The 21,764-nt window shown below is 54.3% G+C and overlaps 1 protein-coding gene across 4 annotated transcripts in view; it reads right to left on the bottom strand.

Moving 5' to 3' along the window:
- Positions 1-451: 451 nt before the first annotated feature.
- Positions 452-21,764, bottom strand: part of Llgl2 (LLGL scribble cell polarity complex component 2) — a 35,096-nt gene continuing 13,783 nt past the window's right edge. For 2 of the 4 annotated variants that reach the window (XM_057774487.1, XM_057774489.1), the window contains exons 3-26: positions 15,977-16,074; positions 14,277-14,358; positions 13,877-13,992; positions 13,320-13,478; positions 9,030-9,192; positions 8,804-8,936; positions 8,474-8,528; positions 7,772-7,926; positions 6,407-6,624; positions 6,266-6,333; positions 5,983-6,136; positions 5,789-5,893; positions 5,200-5,492; positions 4,933-5,083; positions 3,927-4,077; positions 3,126-3,242; positions 2,832-2,998; positions 2,204-2,468; positions 1,801-1,960; positions 1,576-1,604; positions 1,307-1,354; positions 1,115-1,157; positions 968-1,029; positions 452-737 (exon numbers count right to left, since the gene is read on the bottom strand). In XM_057774487.1, coding sequence (XP_057630470.1) covers positions 730-737; positions 968-1,029; positions 1,115-1,157; positions 1,307-1,354; positions 1,576-1,604; positions 1,801-1,960; positions 2,204-2,468; positions 2,832-2,998; positions 3,126-3,242; positions 3,927-4,077; positions 4,933-5,083; positions 5,200-5,492; positions 5,789-5,893; positions 5,983-6,136; positions 6,266-6,333; positions 6,407-6,624; positions 7,772-7,926; positions 8,474-8,528; positions 8,804-8,936; positions 9,030-9,192; positions 13,320-13,478; positions 13,877-13,992; positions 14,277-14,358; positions 15,977-16,074 — 3,000 coding nt within the window. In that variant the 3' untranslated portion in view covers positions 452-729. Of the gene's footprint in view, positions 738-967; positions 1,030-1,114; positions 1,158-1,306; positions 1,355-1,575; positions 1,605-1,644; positions 1,708-1,800; positions 1,961-2,203; positions 2,469-2,831; positions 2,999-3,125; positions 3,243-3,926; positions 4,078-4,932; positions 5,084-5,199; positions 5,493-5,788; positions 5,894-5,982; positions 6,137-6,265; positions 6,334-6,406; positions 6,625-7,771; positions 7,927-8,473; positions 8,529-8,803; positions 8,937-9,029; positions 9,193-13,319; positions 13,479-13,876; positions 13,993-14,276; positions 14,359-15,976; positions 16,075-21,764 lie in introns of those variants that run through there. The other 2 variants (XM_057774490.1, XM_057774491.1) reach the window with 2 other exon arrangements.

The raw sequence follows: 21,764 nt of genomic DNA, 5'->3' as shown, positions 1-21,764 counted from the left end.
AGGGTGGAGTGGGGTATGAGATTCTTGTCCAAGTATCCAGTTGCCCCTACTATCCCTGGAGGAGAAACCATTCTGGGGTCCCCACCAGCATGCAGTCTTTATTACTATAGGGAAGCTCTCACCCTTGCTGGGTAAAGGCTTTTTAGGGGCGGTCTATTGAGAGGAGGAGCACCCACACCTCTGTAGGTAACCCCTCACCTGTGCTTTATAAGAAAGTCCAATAAACTGCATTAGTGCGCCCAGGGCGGACTTTGGCGGGTCATGTCTCTGTTACTGGGACCTTAGGAGGAGGGATAGATGATGTTTGCATGCCCACCGCCACCCCTGGAAGGTATTTTAGCAACATTTGATGATTCAAATACGTAAAGAGGAGGTTCTCTGAGCATCTCCGAGCTGGGGATGGACTTAAGCCACCGAAAAACTCGTCCTCAGGCTGTTCCAGTGAAGACATAACAAGGTATTTATTAAAAACTCTGTTTTACTCAGAGGCAGTTACAATTTATAATTTAAAACCAACCCGCTACAAAAGGGGGTGGGGGTCAGGGAATAAAAACTGTGCACAACAAAAGGACAAGACACACAAAGGCCCAGGAGGGGCAGCCCAGGGTGGGGTCTCCCCTCTCCTGAGGCCAGGAGCAGCAACAGGGTGGTGACCAGGGTAGACCCTGGCCAGGCTCGGGCTGGAAAGGCCCTCAGTAGTGTGTTCATCACAGCCTGGATGCTGTCCCTTCACTCTGCTGTGGAAGGACACGGGGAGACAGTGGGTCAGGACCACCGGGGCAGGATAGGGTGCCAGAGTCAACCACCCTGAGCCCCCCATACCACTGGTGTTTTCCAGGGCTAGGATAGCCTTGTAGGCCTGCTAGACCCTGAAAGGGTGGCAATTAAGGCCCTTCTTCCTGCCGTGCTCCCCACCCCCGCCCCGGGCAGCAGGCCCTCTCCTCCTCTGCAGTGCCCAGAGCCCTACCTTCCCCATTGCTGAGGCTGCATCCCACGGCCACGCGGTGAGAACGCCAATTACCATAGCTCCTGAGGGGCAACAGAGGGGTATCACCATCCATGAGTGGCCTCATCCTCCATGTCCCCACACTCTCCTGGCGCTGTAGTGACTTACCCCCGGTTCCCCTCCAGCGTGCTCTGGATTTCCTTTAGGACCCCTGTTAGGTAGGAGAGACCCAGTGAGGCCTGCAGGGATGGAGTGCCAGACAGGCTTGTCGCCTGGCTTCCTCTGGCCTCCAGGCTCTGCCCTGTACCCCAAGACATGCTCCCCGCACCGTGAGTCTCACCAACCCCCACATCGACTCACACTCGTCGTTGAGAAGTGCGTGCTCCATCACTGGGCCGGGCTTCTTCTCTGGAAGGCAGAGTGGTCAGGTGGGCCTGTCCTGGGCCCTCTGCCCAGCCCTCCCATTACAGGGGTAAAGGGAGCGAGTGCTGGAAGCCAGAGCCCCAGATGTAGGAAACCGACCATCCTTCCTGCAGCCTGTCTAAGCTCTTCCCTCTCATTAACCCTAAGCCCCTTGCCTCCCTTTACCCCAGGCTAGCCAGCTGGGGCCCAGGAGAGGCCTGTCTTACCTTCCCCGTCACTCTGGCTTCTGGAGCTCCTGTGGAGAGGCAGACAGTGAGGGCTGGGACCACTAGGCTCTGAAAATCTTGGTCCCTTGAGATGGGTGAGGCCAACCTGCTTGACCAGGTCTGCACTAGCAGCTGGCCCAGGAAGAAGGGTGTTTCGCCCAGTCAGTCAGCAGTTGCCTCAGAAAGAGCAAGGCTGTGGAAAGGCCTCTGGGCCCTCATCCTCACCTGACTTGGCCCGAGGTCCTTTTGGGGTCTGTGTTGTTGCCATTACTGGGATGGCTGAGGTTCTTGGTTTTGGTTGAATCCACTAAACACCGGGGCTCAACCAGCCACTTGGTAGAGAGAGAAAAGCGCTCGAACTCTGAGGGTGATATCAGGTAGAAACCTGAGGAGAGGCAGAGAAAGTCAGCCCAGGGCTCCTGGGCTCCTGTGGCTGTGGCGGGGCCTCCCTCCCTGGGGGACAGGGACAGAGCCTCCTTTGATGCTCGTCACTCAGGGCAGAGCCAGCCTGGCGGAGCTGCGTATCTGAGTGGCTTTTGCCTCTCCACCCCCTGACAGTGCCTGAGAGACCCTCTCACCCAGCCCCGCCCCGCTCACTGAGGCCCGAGTCTGTGCCTGCACAACACACCTTGGCCATATTTGGTGAAGACACAGGAGGCAATGCCACTGACGTCCTCCCGCCGGATGCAGCTGTACCGCACCTGGGGCTTGAGCAGGGGCATTGAGACCACCTGGATGTCACCCAAGTTGGTGAGCACCGCCAGGTGGTGCTCCCCGTAGTCCTCGGCCCTGCAGCTGCCAAAGTGAGCAACGCCAACTCTTCGTACCCGTGAGCCCTCCAGGGCCGTCAGTTTCAGCTTCAGCTTGGCGCTCACTTTGGGCAATGTGAATACCTGGGCACACGTGGCAGTTGGTCATGAGTCACACCATAACTAGGCTGTGTTTCTCCTACCCATTACTAGCACAGGGATCTTGTCCTATAGCGGGCACCGCATGGTGTACATCTGAGTCCTATCGTCCATCAGCTCTCAGATGCAAATCTTGGGCCAGGAGGATGCAAGGCCACTGACATCTGTGCATTCTGTACCTCCTACAGATGTGGGGCTTGCCCCAGTGTGTCTACCTCTGACCTGACACACACAAGATATCCACTACCCCTCCTCTTTCCTGTGACCCCAAAACACACGTTCCAACTCCAAATGAGATCCTTAATCCCAACTATCATTTATGTTCAGGGACATCCAGCCATGTGGCACCTTGAATTGTTCCTCTGACACCACAAGCAACTGGTGGCTCCCTTGCATGTCTGGGCTCTTCGACAAGTCATGGGCTACTTCCAGGGGCTCGGGCAGGGGTACATTGTGTCCGTCAAGCACCAGGATGCCCACCACAGGTGCACGATGCATCAACTGGATCTCCTTGGCTACAGAAGAGGCAGGTTGGGTAAGAGGCAGTTTGGGGACCGGGCTATGATGGGTGGCTAGGGGACACCACACACCTCCCAACCCAAGTAGGTCAGGTCCCCTGGGTTTTCCCGGTCCATCACTCACCCTGCTCAGCCCGGACTGGCTCATCCATTCTCCGCTCTGCAGGCGGCACGCGCAGGGAAAAGGCGTAGACAGTACCTCCATTGGTGCCAGCCCACAGTGAAGGGCAGTGGCGGGAGCCTGTCGAAAGGTAAAAAGGCCTGGGTACCTAACCCTGGGCTCTGGGAGTTGAGCGGGGCTGGCAACCTGGGCTTCCACCCCAAGCCTTGCTCCTGAAAACCTAAAGTCAAGTTGGCAAGCTTCTTCAAGCTCAGGTTCCTCCTCTGTCAAACAGACATGCTGTGGGCCTCTCCGGCTTCCTGGAAAAGTACTCCCACAATCTCACGGGGCTCCCCACACAGAGGATACTGAACCTAGGACAGGGCTGCCCTTGAAGGGACATAGTGTGGCCACTCACTTTCAGCAGGGAAGAACCAGCTAGGGATAAACATTGCCACATGCCTACTGGGTGGCAACGGAACTATGCCACCCCAAGCTCCTATGGAGGGAGAACATAGCAGTCCCCGTATTAGGTGACACACCTAAGGCCATGTTCCTAGAGAGCAGAGGAGCGAGGCTATCAAACTGGGCAACTGACTGTCACGTCCAGGAAGAGAAGGGAACGAAACAGGTATTGGCTCTGTCTGCACCAACAGACCAGCCCCTCGAGGGTTCTAGGCATGCAGCACTGCCTATACGATTTCACACTGGGAGTACCCATCTACCGTTTCCTCATGCCAGAGAGTCCACCTAGTCATCCGTCATGCTAGGGGCATCTCCTGCCACGATGTGTTCCACACCCCCAACCTCAGGCTAGCTACTCACTGTCCCTTAGGTAGGTGTCAGCAAAATAGAGGGTCCGAACAAAGCCAGTGAAGGAGTCCTCTGCCGAGCGGGCCTCGATCTTGCGTTGCACCGGTGCCAGTTCCATGTTCTGCAGGCCTGCTCGCTCCGCCTTGCTGCCTGTAGCCTGAGCCTGCAAGAAGTTGGCTGGGTCTAAGGGTGGGCTCTTGCCTCTGCTCCTCAATGCTAATCTTTCCAGGAAAGGACTGACCATAGCCTAGCCAACCACCTGACTGCCTGGGCCCAAGAGGACTTTGTCCAAATAAGAGGTTTCCTGAGGACAAATCGCTTGACTTCTCAGCATCTCATGGGTAGAAAGGGACAGAAAAATAACACAATTGTGCTGGCGAATTTTCTGTCAGCTTGACACAGGTTAGTCATCTGAGAGGAGAGAACCCCAGCTGAGAAAATGCCTCCATAAGACTGGTCCCAGACAGGCCTGTAGGGCATTTTCTTAATTAGTGATTGATGGAGGAAGGCCCAGCCCATAGTGGGTGGTGCCAATCCTGGGCAGATGGGCCTGGGTTATCTAAGAAAGCAGGCTGAGCAAGCCATTGGGAGCAAGCCAATAAGCAGTACCCTCTATGGCCTCTGCATCAGCTCCTGCCTCCAGGATCCTGCCCTTTGTGAGTTCTGGTCCTGACTTCTCTCAATGATGGACTATGATATGGAAGTGTAAGCCAAATAAACCCTTTCCTCCCCAGCTTGCTTTTGGTCACAGTGTTTCATCTCAGCAATGGTAACCCTGACAGTCATCATGAATATTTACTCGGGACTTGTCTTTAAGGTTAAGCATCACAGCTATGGCTTTTTGGATATGAGAAACTGAGGCATAATGACAGCATGGCATATATAAGCCACTTGGTTAGTAAGTAGGTGGTGAACCTACTTGGCCTGGCCTGGATTCAGATCCTGGGCTCATAGCCCAGAGTGAGAGAGAGTGAGAGAGAGAGTTGTACGGTCCTGTAGACGGTTGCTTGGGCCTCACCTCTCCTGCGGGGCCACCAGGCCGCCGTTTATGATTGGATACCCTGCTGCGGCGCATCCGACGGAATGACTGACGCAAAGACTTCTTGAGAGACTTTACTCGAGACAGTGGGCCCTCCAAGGCCAGCTGGTCACTGGGGTGCAGTGTGCACCTTCAGAGAGGGGGATGTCATGTCAGGCCATCAACACTACAGGCCCCCCGCCCCCCAGGAGCCTCACAAGGTCCCGGTCCCGATCCCCAGCCCCAAAGGCCGCCCCGCTTGCTCACTTGACAAAGACCAGCCGCCGCTGCTGGTGATCAAAGAGGCCGAAGCCATGGCTGGTGCCAAAGGCTACAAGCCGCCACTCAGAGTGCAGAGCCAAGGAGGTGACCACGGCTGGGGGCTGGCACTGGACCAGGACAAAGGGCTGAAAGCCTGGCTCAAAGCTCACGGGCCCCGGGCGGGCGGCGAGGCGCTCGTGCCCCTTCCAGCGGTAGCCCTCCTGGTCCTGAAGCAGGTCAGCCTCCACGTACTCCACAGCGTGCTCTGCCGCCTCATCGTTCAGCTCCAGCACCAGCACCTGGGGTGGGGCGAGGGCGGCAGACAGTTCAGCGGAGCCCAGGCACCACAGCGCGGCAAAGGACTTGGGAACCAAGCCGAAGTCCTCTGCCTGACTCCGGCCCAGATCCTTATTTCCGGAGCGGAAGCACAAGCCACTCTGGGGGCCACTCACTATGGGGATCAAGCAATCCTGCGCCTGCCGGGAAAAGCTGCAGGTGCGCTTCCAATGTTGCTGCGGGATAGGGGATCCTGTTCCCGATTTGCAAAGCCACCCAACCACTCTGCCCTCGACCCCCACCCTGCCCAGCCTGCTACCTGCCCTGCCGTGCCTGCCACAGCCAGGTAGCCACTGTATTTACAGAGGAAAATCTTCTGGATGCCCAGCCGGGGGTCATCACTGTAGGGATCAAAGGAGCCCACCTGCCGAGGTAGGGAGAGGTCTGTGAGTGGCCACAGGGCCTTCCTAGCTTGGTTCCCCTAACCCCTGGCACCCGGGCTCCTGGCCTCACCTTGCGGAGTGGGGGCCATTCATCCTCACCCTGGGCACTGAGGTTCTCGCTGAGGTCTGTGTCTGTGAGGAACACCCTCACCGTACTGAGTTTGTAGAGTAGCCGTAAGCAGACCCCCGAGGCATCCCAGAACCGCACTGTGCCATCTTCGTGCCTGCAGGCAGAGCCTGGTGAGGGCTATGCCAGCCAGGATGCCGGGGGTCTGCAACGCACAACCCAGGGCTCTGTTCCTACCCACCATGGTCTCCTTGGCAAAGGGAAAGTAGCCATTAAAGTCACCTACCCTGTGAGCAGCAGGTCTCTCTGGGGTGGAGGTGGGGCCAGGTTGGTGCCGCCATCTATGGGCCACTCCTAGAAGAGATCAGAAGTCCAAGAGAACCTGGGCCCAAGTCAGGAGTGGGCCTGGTGCTAGGACTGGACCTACCATGGCGGAGAAGTGCAAGTTCTGGCGGCTGCCCGCGGCCATGACGCGCTCCCACAGCTTCAGGGGGATGTTGGAGACGTGGTGAGAGCAGGTGATAGCGGAACAGTGCAGGGAGGCGAGGTAGGGCAGCTGGACTGGTGGCCAGCCTGGCGTCTGCAGGTCAATCACCACCAGCTCCTCCTCTGCTAGCACCACGAGGGCGTAGGGGTCATCGAAGGCTGGAGTACAGACAGACAGTCAGGGCCAGGAGGCCGCAGCCCCATCTGGCCTGCAGAAAATGCTCCGGGTTAAGAGCAGGATCCATCAAGGTCTAAGAGCTACAAGCAAGCCGGGCAGTGGTGGCATGCGCCTTTAATCCCAGCACACGGGAGGAGATTGAGGCCAGCTTGGTCTACAGAGCGAGTTCCAGGCCAGCCAGGACTACACAGAAACCTGAAGAGCTCCAAGTATCACAAGGCCTCTGCACGGCTGCCCTAGGGACCAGTCCCACCGGGAACTGAACAAGAGCTCCGTCTGGCACGGAAGCAGCTAGAAGTGCTGGCTTGGGAAGCTGTAGTGTTTGGTCTTGACTGATGACCTGATCTGTCAAGGCTGGGACGGTGAGTGTTTTGTCTGCCACAGCACCTCAGTTTGCTCTGTAGGCCCAAATCAGGGACAGGTGGCAAGTCACCAAGTGTCTGTGTCCTCACAGAGTGGCCCTTAGGCATTAACCTATAGACTGCTTGTTGAGGCAAACATGAGAGGATGGAGGAGGGAGGAGAGGTTGAGAAAGAGGAAACACAGGCCTGGGGTCTCCCTGGGTGGGGGAAGACCAGAAGACTCAAAGCCAGGAGTAATCGGAACAGTCCCAGCTGCGATCCCTGAGGATGCTGGCTGGTTAAGTCATGGTCACTGGCCAAGCAGGTCTGCCCTCCCCTCCCGGACAGTTCCCAGGCCTCCTCCCTGATTCGACACCAGCCCTTGCTAGGCTTGTCAGTGTTCCTGTTTCTGGGGCAGACTCAGGGTTGGCCCCACACAGCCACCCGCTACCCCACCCAGACTTCACCACATCTAAGCCAGGACCCTCTTGCCAAGTTGGACGGGCATAAACCCAGCAACGCAGATCTGCCCGAGTTGGGTCAAATCCCTTAAAGAGAGCTTGGGACAGGTAAGAGGTGTAGCCTGGAATGGTGACATTCCAGACTGGGTCTCCACCTGGGAGAAGGGCAGGGAGGGACAGAGCAGGATCACAGGTGTCACTGGCCTTGGTGACAGTAAGAAGAGGTAATAAGGCCAAGAGACCTGGAAGGGTGGCAGGTGTGGGAGCATCTACCCCAGCACCCTTCTTCATTTTTTCCAGAACCCCAACTCCTCATGCTTGCTCACCAGCTGTAGGGTCAGCCTCTGTGAGGACGGTGAAGTCAATGACACGGGAGGTGAAGTCGAAGGCTGTCTGCTGGCCATTGTGGACCACAGAGATGCAGTGGCGGTCCCCATAACTGGCACGTGGCATACCGCCCTGGAAGATCGTGAAGGGCAACCTGCAGGCACAGGAGAAAGGTAGGCTGGGGGCTGGGGGACCCCAGAGCCTGAAAGGAAACCAGTCCCCAGGATGGCTGGAGGGGGCAGAGTAGATAGATTCCCATCTCTTCCCAACTGCAACAGCCTAGGAGGGCTTTGGGGTGAAATGGGGCACCCGGGCTAGAAGCCATCCCCCCCCCTCTTCTAGAGTGGTGTCCTACACGTTCCCACGCCAGGCCTCGCTAGATACAGTTCCTTCTGAAGAAACGGCGCTGTGGCCACCAGAGTACGGAACCCTGGCTGACGGACTCTCTCTGGGAAGGCTAAAGGAAGGTATGGGAATGGATTTTGCAAGAACTATCTACCAAAAGATGGAATAACAAATCTGATACCCTACCCTACCCTACCCTACCCTACCCTACCCTACCCTACCCTACCCTACCGTGTCCCTGGGACCAAGACCACAGAAATCCTCATTAGGCCCTGACTCCCCAGGGTCAGGGCTGAGCCCAGGGCTCTTTCCAGGGAAGCTGTACTAAGCGGGAATGACAGGGCATCGGCACTCACCCTTGCCTGGTGGTAAGCCAGAAGATTTTGGTTATAGCCTTGCAAGGAAAGGGACCTGGAAGAAAAGGTGTTATCTTGAGAGGGTTTCCCACAAGGTCTAGTCTTCTCGCTCCAATCACATGTTACGGGGAGGCTTTCTCTCTGCACATCCCCGAGGCAGCCACAGTAGGAACCAGGAAACCAGCTGCATGGCTTTAGACTAAATCCTGAACCTCTCTGGGTCCAGATTCAGGTTCTACGAACTAGGCAGCCTCCACCTGAGGCCAGGGAAGACTGAAGGTGCTTCTCAGGCAGAAGACAGGGAGAGATCCTATAGGCAGAAGCACTGACCATAAGGTATGGAGCTGCGCAGGGGATCTGGGTTCTGGGTGTCACTGGGCACGGGCCACTGGCAGTGGCTGCCGTCGGAGTGGCAGGTGACGATCAGGCAGCCATCCCTCTGCCAGCTGACATTCTCCAGTTGCTTTGAGGGGGGAGAAAGGAAGCGATTAGAAGCGGATCAGGGCAGCAGTCTACACATGGGCCTGGGAGAGCCGCTCCCCCAGACACCACCTACCTGGCTGCTGAGGAAATGGGAAAGGACACGACTGCCCTGAAGGTCCCAGATGACAACGAGGCCTCGGCTGTAGCCAATGAGGATCTGGTTGGGGTCACGGGGATGCTCCTGCAGAGCTTCCACCATCTCGAATACCCGCCGGTGGCGCGCCTCCTCTGGCAGCCTAGGCAAGGGAGTGCCATGAGCCCATGCGACAGTGGGTACCCCACATGCCAGCCTGGGAAGACGGTAGGGCCAGCCACATCACAGTGAGGGCCATGTCGAACAAGACATGGTAGTTATATATTTAAACACACACACACATTAAACCCCCCCCCGGGGGAGGGAGGTATAATAGTAAGTACTAGGTGTTCAAGATCAAATGCAGTTGTGCAGTAATTTGAAGCTAGCCTGGATCACATGAGGCTCAAATCTTCAGAGGCAAAAGTCTGCTGAGTGTGGTGGCACACGCCTTTAATCCCAGCAGAGGCAGATGAATCTCTGTTAGTTCAAGACCAGCCTGGTCTATTTACCCGGTCCAAAGCAGTCAGGGCTTGCAGAGAGACACCCTACCTCAATCCACCCCACTAAAAAGATGATTTTTATTGTTTTTTTAAAAAATATTTATTTTATTTATTATGTATACAATATTCTGTCTGTGTGTATGCCTGCAGGCCTGAAGAGGGCACCAGACCCCATTACAGATGGTTGTGAGCCACCATGTGGTTGCTGGGACTTGAACTCAGGACCTTTGGAAGAGTAGGCAATGCTCTCAACCGCTGAGCCATCTCTCCAGCCCCGATTTTTATTGTTTTGATTATGCATATATGTGTAAGCATGTGCACAAGAGCGCTGGTGCCAGCGGAGGCCCGAGGCAGCAGATCCCATGAAGTGGGAGTTAAGGAGGCTGAGAGTCACCCACTTAGGGTGCTGGGAACGGAAGCCTGGCTGTCTGCGAGAGCAGCAAGTGCTTATCCATGGTGCCTCTAGCTTCTTCTGTCTTGCCTCAAAGACATTTTTAATCAAGGCAAGTAACATTTACAGGAATTTAAGTTGTAGAACAATTAAATGTGCTTGTTTTAAATGTCTTCTTGAAATTTTATTTTATTAGATGTATTTATTTTATGTGTATGAGTATACCATGTATGTATGCCCACAGAGGTCAGAAGAGGGTATCAGATCCCCTAGAATTGGAGTTATGGATGGCTGGGAGCCACCCTGTGGGTGCTGAAAACTGAACCTGGGTCCTCTGCAAGAGCAGTCAGTACCTATAACCTCTGAGCCATCTTTCCAGCCCCTTATCTATTTTTTTTAATAATTTTATTATATTTATTATGGGTGTGTGCATGATGTATGTTTATGAAAATGGGCATGCACACACCATAGCATGTGTGTGGTCAGAAGACAATCTTTTATTTTTTAAGTTTATTTTTATTTTATATACATTGGTGCTTTTGCCTTCATGTGTGTTTGTGTGAGGGTGTCAGATCCCCTGGAACACAGACAGTTGTGAGCTGCCATGTGGGTGCTGGGAATTGAACCTGGGTCCTCTAGAAAAACAGACAGTGCTCTTAACCACTGAGCCATCTCTCCAGCCCCTGGAAGACAATCTTTTGAAGTCAATTCTCTCCTGCTTTTAACCGGGTCCCAGGGATCAAATACTGGATGTCAGGTTTGAGAGACCAGTGTTAAACTTTACCTGCTGGGTCATCTTGATGGCCCTTTTGTGATGCTGCTGTATGGTGCACGTGTGTGTATGTAATCCTGTATGCATGTATGGGGGAGGGGGAGGGTGCCCAGAAACTGACATTGAGTGTCTTCCTCAATCATTCTCTGCTGTAGAATCTTTTTTGAGAAAAGATCTCTTATTGAACCTGGAACATACTGGTTCAGCTAGACAGGCTGGCCAGTCCCTCAGGTCCCCACATCCCCAGTTCTGTGATTACAGACATACTATTATACTGGATTTTGTTTTCTTTTCTTTTTTTCTTTTTTCTTTTGGGTTTTTTTTTTTTTTTTTTTTTTTTTTTTTTTTTTTTTGGTTTTTCGAGACAGGGTTTCTCCGTAGTTTTTGGTTCCTGTCCTGGAACTAGCTCTTGTAGACCAGGCTGGTCTCGAACTGGGGGGGGGGTGTGTTAAGACAGGGTTTCTCTGTATAATCCTGACTGTTCTGGAACTCACTCTGTAGACCAGGTTGGCCTCTAACCAGAGATCCTCCAGCCACTGCCTCCCAGGGGCTGGGATTAAAGGTGTGTGCCACCACAGCCCAGCTCAAGGTTCTTCTTGGGTTTTTGTTTTGTCAAGACAGGGTTTCTCTGTGTAGCCCCGGCTGTCCTGGAACTCACTTTGTAGAACAGGCTGGCCTCGATCTCAGAGACCCACCTGCCTTTTTCTGCCTCCCAAGTGCTGGGATTAAAGGCGTGTGCCACTACTGCCAGGTTGGCTAAGACCTTCCTAATGAACACAAACAATATCATCATAAAAACTGCTGGGCAATTAGACGGTTTCCAATCTTATTAAAAACAGCACTATGGGTGGGGTGCGGCTCAGCAGCCGAGCACTCTCCCAGTATGCCTGAGGTCTCCAGCACACACCAACACCACACACACAGAACACTCTACAATGATAACAGAGAACCTCTGTATTTGTAGTATTTATCTCTTTAGATAAATAGATGGAGACCTTATTAAGTGTGATGTCACCAGAGTTAAGGGATGGACAACTGACAAAACCTAGGCACTGTGGCTGGCACCTGTAATCCTAGCACTCTGGAAGTGGAGACAGAAAGATCTAGACACCATCCTTAATACAGAGCAGGTTTGGGGCCAGCCTGGGCTATGTGATACCCTGTTCTAACCCCCCCCAAAACAAAATAAAAAGCTATTTAAGTATCAGAGTAAAAGGTGAACAAAGACTAAGACAGCAAGAAGGGGGGGGGGGTCTCAGGTGCTCCAGCCCTCCCTGATAGCTCCCCCAGCTCACCATGGGGTGACGGCATTTGTGTAGGAGTTGGTCCTCCTAATGTCCTGCCCATAGACTTGGTCCAGGCTAGACACCAGCCATCCCACCGGTCACCTCACAAAGTGCTCTGACCTCAGGCATGCTGCCCTAGCCTAGTTCTGCCCAGTCCTGTCAAGCTGGAAAGAACAGGGGTTGGAGTCAGAAGGACCCCACCCCACACAGGAATCCTCCCTAGCCGTCACCTCCACAGTTGGACAAATAGGTCCTGCTTCAGGTCCACATGGAAAGTAGGAAAGCCTGGTTTGCCAGCTGCCTGTGTCCTGAGCCTGGTCCGGAGCCTTCAGGGCCGAGTCCTAGACACTGGCCACCCGCCTTGGAAGTGTGGCATATTCCAGTACCCTCAAACTGGCCCAACAAGCTCTTGTGCAACGGACTCTATTGCCTTTCTAGAACCATCTTCCCCTCTGCATTCTCAGCGCTGCTCTGAATTCGCCTCCCTGCTAGCTCCTGTGGTCAAGCAGCAAGTCTCTGAAGTGACCTTAACAAACTTGCAGCTTCTCAGCCACAGTAGAGCCCCCCCAAACCTCAGGTGTCAGCGGGAGCAGGCTCAGCTCCCCCACGGCACAGGTCGTCAGGACTCTGAGATTTGTGGTCCCATGTGCTGTGGACACTGGACTGAGGAGTTGCTGGCATACCATTATTTTGGGTCTTACTTCTTTTACATTATTATTATTATTAATTATTATTCTCATTTGATATGTGGGTGTTTTGCCTTCGTGTATGTCTGTGCACCCCATTCATACAGTGCCCCTGGAAGCCAGAAGAGAGTGTCAGATCCTCTAGGACTGGAGTTGCAGACAAGGTTGTGAGCCACCATGCGGGTGCTGGAGATGGGCCTGGGTCCTCTGAACCATCCAGTGCTCTTAACTCCCGAGCCATTGCTTCAGCCCACTTTTTAGTTTAGCTTGAGACAGGGTTTCTCTGTGTGCCCCTGACTGGCCTGGAGCTTGTTACGTAGACCAGGCTGGCTTTAAACTCAGAGATCTGCCTATGTCTGCCTCCTGAGTGCTGGCATTAAAGGCGAGTGTCGCCACACCCAGCCACTTCTCTCACCTTTAAATGAGGTGACAAAATTACTTCTAAGACCCGCCCCCACTTTCTACCCCTCCCCCCTTTACTGCTATGATGTTAGCAGGCAGAGGCTGACAGATAAGCAATCTGGGCTTGGTAGAGGTGGGTAGAAAGTTGAGGGTATTTCTTCTGGGCCCCCAGACTTCCTAGGGATAAAATGACAAATTGAGCCTTTGCTGGGGGCCACCTGGAGAAGGCCAGAGCCCATTTGGAGCTCACCATTGCAGCACTGCCTCAGAGCTGATGGTCCTGTCGTCCAGCGTGCGGAAACCTGGTAGCTGCACCACAAACACGGTGCCACTCTCGGTGCCCAGGTAGAGCAGTTCTCGGGAGGAGTGAGGAAGAATCTCGGTGATCTGTGTGGCACTGGGAGCAGCCCTGTGAACAGGGACAGCTGGTGAGATATCCGAGGTCTGGACAGGTGGGACCTCCCGGAATCTCTACCAGACCCCAGAAGATCTTGTCTAGGGAAGACAGGCCCATAAGGGCCTTGAGTATCCCGGTTTACATTCTACTATGGTGGGAACCAGGTGGCAGGGCACATGAGCTGTGGGGCAAGAGAAAGACCTAGCACTCCTGTACACAAGAGGGTGTGGGCATGGGAGGGCACAGCCCACCACAGCTTGGACCGGGCCCCTGAGCATGAGGTCGCGGCTTGGACACAAGTTAGGCACTGCCGATCAGTCGATAGGACTCTCAAGAGATGAGTCCGCCCTAGAACTGGGGGAGAATAAGGTAAGGAGGGGCCAGGAAAGCAAGGGGACCATCACCCTTACCCTGGGGCACCACGCAACGTGAAGCTCTCCTCTTCCTGCAGCTCTGACACCCCACCCTTGACCTTCAGGCTCCATAGGTGCAGGCTGTTGTCGTCCAGCAGAGTGACCAGCTGACACTGGGAGAGAATGGGGACGGGAGCTGGCTGGCTAAAGAGCCAACATTCTTCAAGGCCTTTCCTTTCTGGGCAGCCCAGCCTGTGATGCGTTTTTAAGAAGCCCCAGGACAAACACCCCTCTCTCTCAGGGTGGCCACAAGCCTCCAAGTGGACAAATGGGGGAGGGGGAAGTCCTAGGTGTTCCAAAAGCACCAAACCCAGGGTCAACCCGGGGCCAAGCCCAGCCCCACCTAGCATCACGGAGGCCCCTCCCCTCCATGGCCCCTCCCCAAGCAGGTGCTCACCTGACCAGGCAGGAAGTGGATCTGCATCACCGCGTTGTTTTCCTTGTGAAGCCCCATGAACTCTACCCCGGGGGCGCCATATCTAGAAGGCTCAGGAAAACCTCAGAAAGCTGGACACCAGCCCTCCCCAACCCTAGTGGTCCGTAGCCTGGGTGGTAAGGAGTGCTCAGGCAAGTGCCCGTATGGTGTCACGTCTAGGGGCGTGGGATGGGGGGGATAGCAGTGGTCCTGCCCCAGGTGCACTCAGTCAGTGATCTGACCCTGGGGACAGTTCCCCCAGCAGGACAGGCCAGGGGCAATTCCCCAGAAAGGTAAACTCCCCATCCTGGCAACAGTTAGACTGCCCCCTCCTTCCCCCTCCCCTGCAACTTGAGCTGTAACAACAGGCGTATCACCTGTCACCTGGTGGCACCTGCCAGAACATGGGCACAGTGCGGGGGGGGGCACCCCCAGCAGCTTTGCCCTGAGTCTTGGCACCAGCGACTAGCAACCAGGACGTGATTCTGGCTGGTAATGATTAACCAGCTGGGGGAACATTGGACTAGCGCTGGCTGCTTCAGGGCTCGGGGCCCTGGCCTCCTGTGTATACACTAACCCAGCCCACCTGGCACCAGTACTTGGGGACTCGGGGGAGGACTTTGTGGGAGGAGGTGCCAGCTCAGGTAGTCAGACATCAGAAGTGAGGGGCTTTGTCTAGGACTCAGGGCCCAACTCATCTCAGGCCAGCTAGAAGAACTGTCCCCAGGGTGGAGCCGCTGGTATCCCAGCCACACAGTGCGGGGGGGGGGGGGGGGGCACACGACACAAAAGACTGCACAGCTAGGTGATTCTAGTCACGGGTCAGGGAGGGCCTGTTTCTGCTAACCAATGTCCAGTCCCCTTTCAGGGATGTGTGTGGCTGCCCAAGTGCTAACCCCACTGCTCACCTAAGGTCATTCCACCTTCACCTGCAGACATGACAGAGCCCAGGGCCAGGCTGCTCCAGCCTCTTATGGAGGAGAAGCGTGAACGATTAAAAATGCATTGCCCATCTCCCCTCCCTGCCGTCAGAGCAGGCTCCTGAGAGGATGGATACACGCGCCATTCCCAGGAACAAGATGGATCACGTGAAACTAGCTTTTGGCAGGGGCACAGAGTTGAGGGCAGCAGAGAAATAGAGCCCAGGCCTCCCTAGAGATGTGCCGACCAGTCGTTGAGGTGCGTTCCCACAAGTCCCATTGCCATTGTCGCCTGAGTGGCACATTGGGAAGGCATCCTCCATGACTTACTAGTCATCTTACACAGTGAAAGGGCACAGACTCCTTTAGGACCTCCTGCCTTTAGCCTAGGCCCCCTAAACCAGCTCTCTGGGCCCATATCCTGTCAAGGCAGAAGGAAAAGATGCTGAGGCCAAGCCCGACTCCTCTAGACAAGGTGCTAGCCACAAAGGGCCCACAATCACATCTAGCTCAAGTCCTGAAACCTCCGGCTAGGAGGGGGACCCGAGCAGTCAGAGAACAGAAAATAACCCTCTCCTCCCCCTCCCTCCCCCCACCGCCCCAGCGAAGGACACATTGCTTGCCATGTTAAGCTCTGCCCTGCCTTTGGGCCAACTGCCCAAGATCAAGCAGGGAAAGACAGACCCATCCAGATCTCACCCACCCCATGCCCCAGACCCCACCTTGGCCTCTCCCTGTGGCGGCAGGCACTGGAAAGGATACAGCTTGATGGCTCCAGAGCGGGTGCCAATGGCCAGGATGTGCAGCGAAGGGCTGTAGCCAAGGGCGCTGGGCTGGTGAGGGAAGCCATGCTCCACGGTCTGTAAAGAGAGCCATGGGGGTTGGGCCTGTGACCCTAGGGTTGGGGCCAGGCTGCAGAATCGTAGATCAATCAGAACAGCAGGAAAAGGGGCTCAGAGAACTGCACCTTCTTGGCTCTTCCCAGACACAGAGTACTGGGGTCATTTATTTCTGTAGTCTACACCCCTAGCGACACAGCCACTCCTGTGAGTTCACCCAGGCCACCTGACAATCTCCAGGAGCTTGTGCCTCTACCGAGAGCACTCTGGGTCACACTCCAGCCCTCCTGAGTCTCTGGGAGGTGCTGGAGGGGGTAGAGGAAGGGTGAACTCCTGGAGACAACCGTCCCTTAATAAGGAGGCCTGGAGATGTCACAGCTCCAGGCCCGCCCTGTAGTCTGAGGATGCCCCGGCGTCCCTGCCTGGCTCTGGTCTACCCACGCCATTGTGTTTTCCTTAGTCGTCTTCCCCGACAGGAAACTCCTAAAGTTACATGCTTTAGCTCAGTCCCTTTTCGCCAAACGCTTTCACATTTATTTATTTTGTGTGTCTATGTGGGCAGCTGGGGGGGGGGGTGCCCGAGGGCTATGGGGCATATTCAGAGGTCAGAGGACAACCCACGGAAGTCTTTTTGTTCCGTCCATCTTGTGGGTCCTGGGGATCAGAGTGAAGTGGTCAGGTTTGTTGGCAGGAGCCTTTTCCTGGTTTTGCTCAAAACCAGAATTCGCCCTTTGGCGCCCACAGAAAGGTGAAAGAAGAAAAACTGACTGACAAAGTTGCCCTCTGACCCCCACACGTGCACCCACATGTGAGCTCACACGCCATTTAACTATACACATGACACACATATATAAATTCACATATATGTAATTTTTTTGTGGGGGATTCTCTATGTAGCTCTGGATGCCTTGGAACTCACTATGTAGACCAGGCTGGCCAGAGATCCCCCTGTCTCTGCCTCCCTGATGCTGGGATTAAAGGGGCGTGCCACTACACCTGGTTATTTGTGAAAAAAACAGAGATGTGACTGGACCGCATCGCACCAACACTCCCACACGTGTTCACGAACAGATAGAGCTTTTCAGGTTATTTATCTGCATGAAATCAGCCTATGGTTAAAAGCTTTAAAATGAACAGCAAGCGGCTGGAGAGCATTCCCAAGAGTTTCACTCCCAGGGTTTTTGAACAAGAGCCGCACTGGTGATCAGGTGCTTGCCCGAAGCTCCGGGTGTCTGTGGAAGGAACTACAGACTGAGAGGGTGTGAAAGATAGAAGGACAAAGCATCCCTCAGGAGACTTGGGGCTCTGCATTTAACCAGCTACCTACCCCAGGGGGCACAGATTCTGGCGAACTGGGAAGGAGCTGAGTACAGGAATGGCAATCAGTCACTCAGTTTCTTAGCTAAATTGGGACTCGCGGTGTGCAGAAGGGTGCTGAGGCGGCCCCTCTGGCCCTCTGGTCGGCTTTCCTGAGAGGCCCTATGAGGCCTCCAAGCAGGACAGAGATAAGCTTTGGTGACAACAGGCCTCAGAGCTGGAGCAAGGGCTGCACCTCCCCACAGTCCAGCCCAGAGGCTCCAGGGAGGAGGTCAGGCAGGGAGAACTCTAACAAAAGCCTCCTTGGAGAATCCCTGGGGCTGAATGGGTGGACGGAGAGGAACACACTCAGCCTTGTAAAGGGCATATACCTGGAGGGTCAGCCAGGAAAGCAGGCACCCAGAGGGGACCCAGTCAGAGGCCCCCAGCCAGCCCCAGTCCCCGCTCAGCTATGTGAAGAATGCGGACCCTGGAAGAGCCTTGAGTAGATAGCTGAGTGTCTGGAATGCAAACATTTCTCAGAAAAAGGAGAGCATAGAACTCACACAGGTTGGCTGTGTGGGTGGGATAAGCTCTTGCAGGGCTCAGCTGGGCCTTGGCTGATCTCAGGTTGCTGAGGCCTGGAGAAGGTTCCAGAAACGAGCATTTTGCTCATTACCACAGGCAGTGGCAGTTTAGGCCAAAGCCTTTGGAATGTGGAATTTGGGGGACTGTTGGGGGCTGGGAATGCCCTCAGAGGCTTGAGCCCAGTAGGAGGCCCCACACCTTGAGCAGCCCTGAGAGCAGCCATAGCCCTTCCTCGCCTGCAGTGTGGCAGCTGCCATACCAAGGAGCCAACTTTTAAAGTTCCCTTATTTTTCCATCAACTTAAAGTATGAATGGGGATTCAAACTGCAACCCCAAGGGCTGGAGAGATGGCTCAGCAGTTAAGAACATTGGCTGTTCTTCCAGAGGATCTGGGTTCAATTCCTATCACCCACATGGCAGCTCACAACTGTCTGTAACAGGGGATCTGACACCTTCACACCAATGCACATAAAAATAAATTAATTTAAAAAAAAAAAAAACTGCAACCCCAGCACTCAGGGCAAAGGAAGGCAGGAGTGTTAGGGGTCCAAGGGCAGCCTCATTATACAGTAAATCCTGGGCTTCGTGAGACATCACAAAAAATTAAAAAAACAAACAAATGAATAAAGAATGTACCCTCAGTTCCACCACAGGGAACCACATTTCAAGTGTCTTTATTGAAACAGCCTGAATTCCAAAGAAACAGGGCAGGGCTCTGCCAGCCAACTGCAGACCTTCAGCTGGACGTCTCAAACTCTTAAAGCAGAGCCAGGTTTTTCTTTCTTTTCTGAGTAGTCCTGATTGTCCTGGAATTCGCTCTGTAGACCAGGCTGGCCTGGAACTGGCAGATCAGCCTGCAGGCTGGGATTAAAGGCACACATCACCACAGGTGCTAGAGCCAGGTATTTTCAAGAGCTTGTTTTACAGCTGAGACGTGTCAGGAGCGCAAAATATACCTAAATTTACAGACTCCGTGTCAGACAAAGCACGTAGGTTCGATTTCCAGAACCCACATAGCGGCTCACAACTATCTCTGACTCCAGTTCCAGGGGCAATGCAGGAACTCATGTCTCTGTGAAGATGCCAGATGCCCTGAAACTGGAGTTACAAGCAGCTATGAGCTGCAATTCGGGTGCTGGAAACTAAACCTGGGTCCTCTGGAAGAGCATCCAATGCTCTTAACCACTGAGCCACCTCTCTCCAGCCCAAAAGGGCTTTTTATTTATTTATTTATTTTTTTAGATAAGGTTTCTCTGTAACAGCTCTGGAACTTGTTCTGTAGACCAGGCTGGCCTCAAACTCACAGGGACCTGCCTGCCTCTGCCTCCCGAGTGTCACGATTAAGGGCATGTACCACCATTGTCCGGCTGTTCCTATTCCATTCTTACTGGACCAACACACATCACACTATCCTAGATTATTTTGTGTTCTCATCAGCAAGGATATAAAGTCAAAGAAGAACAGATGTGAGGCTGTATGCTATCCCATCAGCTCTTAACGTTCTCCTACGGTCTTGCTGGACTCCCCTGTCCTTCTGCAAAGCCTGGGCATCCCCCTCCATCACCCACAACTCACTCCTCGCGTCCTTTGCAGTCTGGTGGACACCTGACCACTCCTCCCTGCCATCCTCTCCCGGTTCTTCCAAAGGTCAATTTAGAACAAGGCTCACCAAGCCCCGCTGGGATGATACCCATAATGCCCTGCATGGAGTATTCTTGGACCGAACACGAGGCATCTTGGGAATACAGTGAGTGTGTGTGTGTCGGGGGGGAATTGCTCACTGTATTGCCAGGAGCAGCAAGGGGCCCATTGAGAGAAATAGTCTACCTGGCCTCTTTGTTTGTTAGTTTTGTTTTTGAGAAAGGGTCTCCTGTAGCCCTGGCTAGTCTGGAGCTTGCTATGTAGACCAGGGTGGCCTTGAACTCAGAGATCTGCCTGCCTCTGCCTCCCAAATGCTGAGATTAAAGGCTCAGGGTACACCCTACCATGCCCGGTCACTCTGACCATCTTGGTTAGGATAGAAGGGAAAGCAGTGACCTTTCTTAATGATGAAGCATCTGGTCTAACGGTGAGTATAGACTCCAGCACCTGCTGGCTCCATGTACTCAGTATGTGGCCATGGCAGGCAGCAGATCTCTGGAATGGATATGATTTTAGAAGCTAGTCCATAGATTGGGTGAGAGCTAAACAGATCCAGCATACTCTAAAGGGCTGTGCACATGTGTGCATGGCTAACGGATGCCAAATCATGTGACCTGGATCTAGAGGTGTTGCTGAATTTGAGGATCCTGGGGACCCTCAGGTGAGGGGGGTCCTGCAGACTGATGTACCACGCTGGACCTTAAGCGGAATGTATGCTGTTGTGTAGATTAGACACAGGAACCCCCCACGTGTAGGTTAGGGTCTGTGTCTACCCAGGAGCTGTGGGCACCACTTCTGAGAGCCCTGTCCTGAGGGCCGAGTTGGTGTGCAGCTATGGAACAGTGAGTGGCGCCATGGCAAGCCTGGCCCCCGACAGCTTACAGATACCAGCTTCTAAACCAGTTCTGGGCTTTTCCCTCCAGCCTTTTCCTGCCAAACTCCTTTAGACCGGGTCAGCAAGATGCCTCACAGGAAGCAGGGACATTGCCCTAGGGCCACAAGGGCTGTGCTTGTACTTGGGCAGGAGTTGTTACCATAACCAGAGAAGGGACTGGGCACCAGGCTGTTAGGGCTGGGTGTTCCAGTGGTTGGGGCAGGGATTTGGAACCAAACAGTCTGGGCCTTGGTTCTGGTTCAGCTTGCACCGTGTGACTGCGGATATTTTGCTCAGCCTGTCTGTTCCTCAGTTTCCTCTTCTGTGAAGTGGGCGTTGCCACAGCACGCTTGTGCTAAGTGAGTTTAATTGCTTTGTTTTTATTTATCTGTATTTTTAGATTTTTTTGGGGGGGTGCGTGTATATGTGTGTTTTGCCTGCATGTATGTATGGACACCATACACAGGCCTGGTACCTCCAGAAATCAGAAGAGGCCACCACATCCCCTAGAACTGGAGTTAGGGATCGTGTGTCCCACCATCTGGGTGCCGGGAACAGCTTCTGTGCCCTCTGCAAGAACAGCAGGCACTTCTAACTGCCTGCCCCATGTTTAATGGCTTCTTATGGGCAGCATCCCGTACCAGGGTTTGTCCTGTCATGACCTCATTCTCACAAGGACTCGCAGATGGGGGCTGTCCCCACTCCACAGGCAGGAAACTGAAGTCTCAAGGCATCGCCAGGCTAAGCGTATTCCAGAGGGCATCTTCCAGGGACGGTCAAGGTCTTGTCCCATCGGCTCCTGGCTGGGGGGCTTGAGGTGACTTCGCCTGGAGTCTCAGTTTCTTTTCCTGCCATTAGCACTTGTGGCGGGTCCCCAAACCCAGTAAGACAGCCTAAGTGCTGCATAAAGCCACTGAAGAGCAGCTACAGGAACATCAGGGGTTGGACTTCCTAGTCAGAATGAAACTCCCCTCATTCAGCGTTGCTTGGGGCCTGCTTGCTTCTCTGGTGAAACCCAGGCACACAGGAACAGAATAGCCACACCCAGGTGTGAGCAGACCAGGACCTAGGTGCCTGTCCTGGGCTGCAGCCTCGTCCAGAGTCTCCCTGCCAGCCCCCTGAATGCACAGCATGTTCTTAACCAGTTACCCTGCCCAGTGCCAGGTCATTTTGTTGTGGCTTTTTCCTACCTGCGCCCCAGTGTCTGGTGTCAGGCACACAGAGAGGACCAAGCTGCTTGGGCCAAGAATCTGAGTTTACCACACTCAGTGCCTGGCAGAGCCATCTAGCTAACCAGGTAGGTGTGCCCCCT

Source organism: Chionomys nivalis, chromosome 7 (assembly GCF_950005125.1).
Source record: "Chionomys nivalis chromosome 7, mChiNiv1.1, whole genome shotgun sequence".
In the NCBI taxonomy this organism is placed as follows: domain Eukaryota; kingdom Metazoa; phylum Chordata; class Mammalia; order Rodentia; family Cricetidae; genus Chionomys; species Chionomys nivalis.
Note: the sequence above shows the minus strand (reverse complement) of the source record. Positions and strands in the feature narration are given on the sequence as shown.